Genomic DNA, 6,241 nt, shown 5'->3' with positions numbered 1-6,241 from the left:
GTTAGTCTGATGAACAAGCCTTGTCAATGTATATTAACTATTAACGTTAAAAATCTTGAGTCTAAGCTTAGAAAACATAGTTTTAAACTGTACCTTTTATTCAGCAGCAAATAGTTATAATGCCCTTTGTAGTATACAGGATCTCATCTGATAGAAAGTGTGTGTCACACTAACATCAAATCACTCTTAATGAAGTTGTGATAAGATCTTTTCATTCACACTTTTCATAAAGTTCATTTAAAATAATCAGTTTCCAAAAACAGTTTACTGAAAGGCAACATTTCATGAACTTTATTTTACAATGAACTAAGCTTATAGTTAAAAGATAGCGTATTAAGGAAGAGGAAAATAAAGCAGGTAAAGGTAAAGGAAGTAAAATAACAAACAAGAAACAAAACTTAAAGTAACAAATTTTATATGGCATAGTGCACGAACTTAACAGTGTTACAAAAGCAGTCTTGGCTGTGACACACAAACATGTGCAGCTTCTGCATCTGATTGAGTTTACAAGAAAGATGTGACTACTATTCATGTTTCACAGCTTTGTAAAGCTTCCATTTCCGTCACAGAAAAATATGCTCAATCTTTTAGCATTGCACTATCTTCTGAAGAACAACTTGTACTGAAAAAAACTTTAAAAAGGTTTCTTCCATGAAATCTCTGGTTTTATACAAGTTATTATCACACAACAAGTACACAAACACGTCTAACATTAATACTGGTATCTCAAAAGAGTGATTATAACTCTCTCTCTCTCTCTCTCTCTCTCTCTCTCCCTCTCCCTCTCCCTCACACACACACACACACACACACACACACACACACACACACACACAGAAAATCTCAAATATCATATACATGTGTAAACAGTACGGTCAGCATAAACATTTTTATAAAATAAACAAAATGTGCAGGTCCCACACTTTAGGTTAAAAGAACTATTGCCAAACATAGCCTCCCATACAGGAGAAATTACGACTGCGTATTTACATTTCATTATAACTTTCAACTGCCTCATAGGCTTGAGTGGAGTTTAACTACATGATGATCTGCTTCCACTTCTCATTAACATATAGTGAGGATGAAGTAAAAAATAAACAGTTAAAGTGAATTACAACAAGATAAACCTCAATAGTTAATCTTTTTAAATGCAAGTGGGACCCTGCTAACAACATCTATGGGCTACAACAATGATGATGATGATGATAAAATTATAATAATTATTATCAGATAAGTTACAAAAGCACCATCCAAAAAATTATCTCAAGTACAAAATATACAGATGGAAGAAACAAAAAAATATGTTTTATATATACATACACTTTTTCCTTTAAAGAATCTGGTTTCTGATCTCAAGTGTATTTGCTTTGACTATAGTGTAGCACCAATTGAAGAAGATATCCCCAGCCCGATTCCAGGAAATACAATTTTCAACAGAACACTTATTTTTTCATTATTTGTATATCTTCACAGAAATACAATCAAAATACACACTACAACTATTTCGCTTCATAAATATCCATTCTGCAGACATTATACAACATCCAGGAACTAATAATTTGTACTTACACATACATTCGTAAGCTACTGCAGGGTTTAGTATATATGTCAGGCAAATCAATAAGCTGCTCTTAAAAGATAACTGGAAAGCTTCTTCAGCATAGCTCAGAATTTCCAACTCTAGTTTGATTGCAGACATATCATCTGTCCTTGAGAATGACAGGAAGGAATACATATGCATATTTCACAGACAGCACTAACAAAACAGAAAAGTCAGACTAGTTCACAAAAAAGGCCACAGTAACTGCCACTGGACAATCTTGAGGAAGTACTTTTTTCTGTTATTAGACATCATTTTACACTTACAAAGAACATTTTTAAACTGTCATTCATTGTGAAAACTTTTTCCATTTGTGGTAATTTCATAAGGACACTTTTAGAACATTATCTCCTGTCTTCCCAACACTTTTCAGTTTTTACAAATAAAATGGGTACGTATGCAGTTTTGTTGCCTTTATAATGCTCCACTGCATAATTTAGGATCACAGCACAAAAAACCCTGTTATAAAACAGATCTTGTTAGTGTTGTTAGCACTGGCCGAACCAGAAATAAATCATCTCTAATTCTGCAGCTGCTACTGAATTTACGAAAGACAGCACAAAATCTGTAAAAGACTTTATTTGGTAGTGTGATAGTTACCACCTTTGAAGAGTTAGGGCTCTAATGTTGAATACCTTCCCTCCAAAAATACATACAGCACATTTATTTTGTTATTTTCCACCCCTTTTACTTTTGGAATAGCTGTACAAGTGCAAATCTGGTACACTAATGTTATGTTATTAAATGCCAATTACAAGAAGATTATAATAGACTCATGTAATTCCTGCAGTCTTTACTAATTGAATAAACTATCTATCTGAACAGAACTGGAATAACAAACACACCTACTCTGGGATTACACACACTGTTGCAGAAATTACTATCCATTCAGCATCGATAAAGTATACAAAAAAGTTACACTAATAACCGTTACTTCAAGACACGGGTTGCAGAAAACAGATGATATGTGCTGCGAGCATAAACAGCAAGACTCCAACTAACACAATTAGAAACACTTGCTGACATCGATCTTACTAACACTCTAAACAAATACACTACTCAACAACAAACATCACACAGAAGTGGACCATACTGTAAAATACATTAAAACTTTCCATACATTAAATTCTTTCAGTTCATCATCACACTGGGCTCGTTACAAAAGAATGATAACAATGAAACCAGGCTTTTAAGATGAATTATCTAAAGAATACACACTGGTTCCAGTGTGAATAATAACTATTAAATCACTGGAAAATATAAACATATACATAATTCAAACTAAGCTTCATTAATCAGGTCTCAAATGATATTAAATAAATAGCTCAATAAAAGGAACAAAATCTGGTGACTTAGCTCCACACTGTTATATATGATTTACTTTCCATATAATAATAAAAAACATACAATGAAATTTCAGGAAATATAATCTCTGCATATAATTTTACTAAAACATTTCATTGGGAGCAGCAGTGCTGCACCGAGATAAAACTGTACACTCAGTTTTACAATGGAACGAATAAAGCAATGAATGAATATTGTAGACATGGCAAATCACATCTGCAAATTCTAGCCTGTTCAAACTACAAATTATCCTAAAACATTTCACATTCCTGATACATTCATTAATCCACGTACCAACTTCATACAGCTACAGACACTAGCACCAGTATTTGCACAGCCCAAACTCTCCTCAAACTTCTCACAAAATCTTCTCCCAGCAGGTACTACTTACTATTTCACTAGCTTGCTTCCTGTGACAGCAATTGTGGCCAACGAAGACAGTGCAATATTGCTGAGGACGGCTGGCTCAACCACTGCCGTATCTGCAAAGAATTAGAAAACCAAAATTGCAAGTCATCACTGAAACTTTAAAGCACAAATTTGGAAAACAGTACACGTTCATGACTCATCACTACAACAAAAGAAATAGAACATGTGTTGATGTACACTCAGGCTACAAAAGAAAATTTATTTTCCTACTTATAAAAGGTTAAATTTCTGGGAAAAGTAATTTTATATTTCCTTTATAAAAACAAATGAAAGCGTTGGTCTGTTGATAGACACACTGTGTGTGTGTGTGTGTGTGTGTGTGTGTGTGTGTGTGTGTGTGTGTGTGTGTGTGTGTGTGTCCCTTTTCTCCCCCTAAGATAAGTTTTTCCGCTCCCGGGATTGGAATGATGCCTTACCCTCTCCCTTAAAACACACATCCTTTCGTCTTTCACTCTCCTTCCCTCTTTCCTGACAAAGCAACCTTGGGTTGCGAAAGTTTGAAATTTGTGTGTTTGTTTTTGTGTTTTTATTGTTTCCTATCAACATACCAACGCTTTCGTTTGGTAAGTAACAGCATCTTTATTTTTAGATATATTTTTCCCACGTGGAATGTTTCCCTCTATGCTCAAATCTAGGGTTGGATCCTGGGAGGATGGTGGTTTTTTTTTTTTCCCCCCCCTCCAGTTATTCCCCTCACTGCCCACACTTCGATGTCCCACAAATGTCTTTGATTTTAATATGAGCATGTAAATGTGGGGGAATCATGTTTCTTTCAGTTGTTTCCGCCTATATTTGGGTAGTGGATACATGCTCTGGCTTAGGTTGGGCTCATCTTCCAATCACTTGTAGAAATACTGGGATCACGTGTTACTGAACTAATGTCCCCTCCACTCTAGTGGAGAATGATTCAAGCCTAATAATCTTCATTGAAACTGGGGGCACAACTGCAATGAATTGTGCAGATGATTAATGCCACCTGCAACTGTCATTTTTTTCTTTATTCATTGTACAATTGCACTATTTCGATCTTAGACCATTATCAAGTACCCTATTAAACAGAAGCAATGACAGTGTATTAGGAATCAGTAAAAAGCTAAACATAGTAGCAGGTTATACCTTAAATGTGCTAGATAACCTCTTCAGGGGACACCAGCTTGTCAACGAACTGATCATTCAGGCAGAGAGGCTTGTGTGTTTGCATAAAACTGAGGGCTACACTGATTGTGCTCTACCAACTGAGCTACCCAAGGACAACTCAAAATCCCTCCTAACAGCTTCACTTCCACTAGATCATCATCTTCCATCTTCCAAACTTCACAGGAGCTCTCCTGAGAAACTTGCAAGACTAGCATTCCTGGAACAAAGAATATTGTGGAAACACGGTTTAGCCACAGCCTGGGGGTGTTGCCAGAACAAAATTTTCACTCTGAAGCAGAGTGTGTGCTGATATGAAACCTCTTGGCAGGTTAAAATCGTGTGCCAGACCGCATTTCAAACTCTGGCTCACAAAATGTAAAGTTCCTGAGTTCAAGTCCCAGTCCGGGACACAGTTTTAATCTGCCGGAAGGTTTCATATCGACACACACACTGTTGCAGACTGAAAATTTCATTCCAGTCTATCATATTTCCCTGGGACAACCCTGGCGATATCGTTATCCCCGGCGAATACTTGCCATCGAGGACAACATACTAGGCTCCATTACTTTAGAGAAGCCTTCGAGTCAGTCACATTCTAGGAGGCTCATCTGTCTGCTCTGACCTCCTTCAACAATCTTCAGTGTGACACCGAGTCAAATGCTTAATGGAAATCTACAAATATGGAATCTGCCTGTTGCCCTTCATCCACAGTTCGCAGTATATCATTTGAAAAAAGGGCAGAGAGAGTTTTGCCATCACAATGCTTTCTAAATCTGTGTTGATTTGTGGATAAAAGCTATTCTTTCTGAACAAAATTTATTACATACAAACTTAGAATATGCTCAAGAATTCTGCAGCAACCTAACCTTAAGGATATTAGTCTGCAATTTCTATAGCACTCGTAACATACAAGTGCAGAAGTGTGAAATGCGCCTGACTACTCACCCCTGAGTATGCGCACATTGTCAGAGTCGAGCCTAGTTATGCTTTGTTTGCGGGCTTTCCGCTTCTGGCTGCCGACGAGCTGCCGTGACGCATCTGCCGCACTACCCACCGCAGACGCCGAGGTCACTCCCCCTGCACTCTGCAGGTGTGCCGTCGAACACAGCTGGCTTCCGTCAGATGAGGTGACCACTGCTGTTGCTTCCACAGTCAGTGTGACTCTGTTCCCTGCTGAACACAGAAACACACTAATGTGGGACTGGAAGAACTTGATTGGAAAGCAAAACCTAGAAAGTATAAAGATAATCACACAAGACATGAGGAGGTTAAAGAACAACTTTAACGTAATGCTTAGCTTCGCTTTTCTGAGCTTTGGAGACTGGGTATTACTCTCCAACAATCCCTTGCACCCCACCACTCTCCTAGATTCAGTCTCCGTCAACATGCCTCCCCTTTCCCTTTTTTACTGATGATTATCCACTCAATACCTCTTCCTCTTTTTATCTTCATATACCCCCTACTCCCTCCCCCACATTCTCTCCATTTTTTTTCTTTTCCCCTTTCTTTTTCTGATTTGCTCTTACAAGAATGGCTTAAAGACTGCGACTCTTCAATTTTGTTTGTACTTTCAGGATTTAGAGATCGCTGCCTGGACATCAATGTCCTAAAGTAATGCAATGAAATTTGCAAAAAACTTGAAAAAAATTATATTTGAAGATTTCCAAGAACCATTAAAGCGTTTGTGAAGAAGCAGTTGGGCCGCAACACTGCATTCAAAGGAATGCATCC

The 6,241-nt window shown here is 37.4% G+C and overlaps 1 protein-coding gene across 6 annotated transcripts in view; it reads right to left on the bottom strand.

Annotated features, from left to right (window-relative positions):
* Positions 1-398: 398 nt before the first annotated feature.
* LOC126292169 (uncharacterized) overlaps positions 399-6,241 on the bottom strand; it is a 72,220-nt gene continuing 66,377 nt past the window's right edge. For 4 of the 6 annotated variants that reach the window (XM_049986008.1, XM_049986010.1, XM_049986013.1 and 1 more), the window contains 2 exons: positions 5,456-5,683; positions 399-3,426 (listed from right to left, as the gene is read on the bottom strand). In XM_049986008.1, the coding sequence (XP_049841965.1) occupies positions 3,335-3,426; positions 5,456-5,683 (320 nt within the window). In that variant the 3' untranslated portion in view covers positions 399-3,334. The remainder of the gene's footprint in view (positions 3,427-5,455; positions 5,684-6,241) is intronic. The other 2 variants (XM_049986009.1, XM_049986011.1) reach the window with 1 other exon arrangement.

The sequence above is a fragment of the Schistocerca gregaria genome, chromosome 9 (genome assembly GCF_023897955.1).
Source record: "Schistocerca gregaria isolate iqSchGreg1 chromosome 9, iqSchGreg1.2, whole genome shotgun sequence".
NCBI classification, from domain to species: domain Eukaryota; kingdom Metazoa; phylum Arthropoda; class Insecta; order Orthoptera; family Acrididae; genus Schistocerca; species Schistocerca gregaria.
The sequence above is the reverse complement of the archived record's forward strand: the minus strand, read 5'-3'. Positions and strand labels throughout refer to the sequence as shown.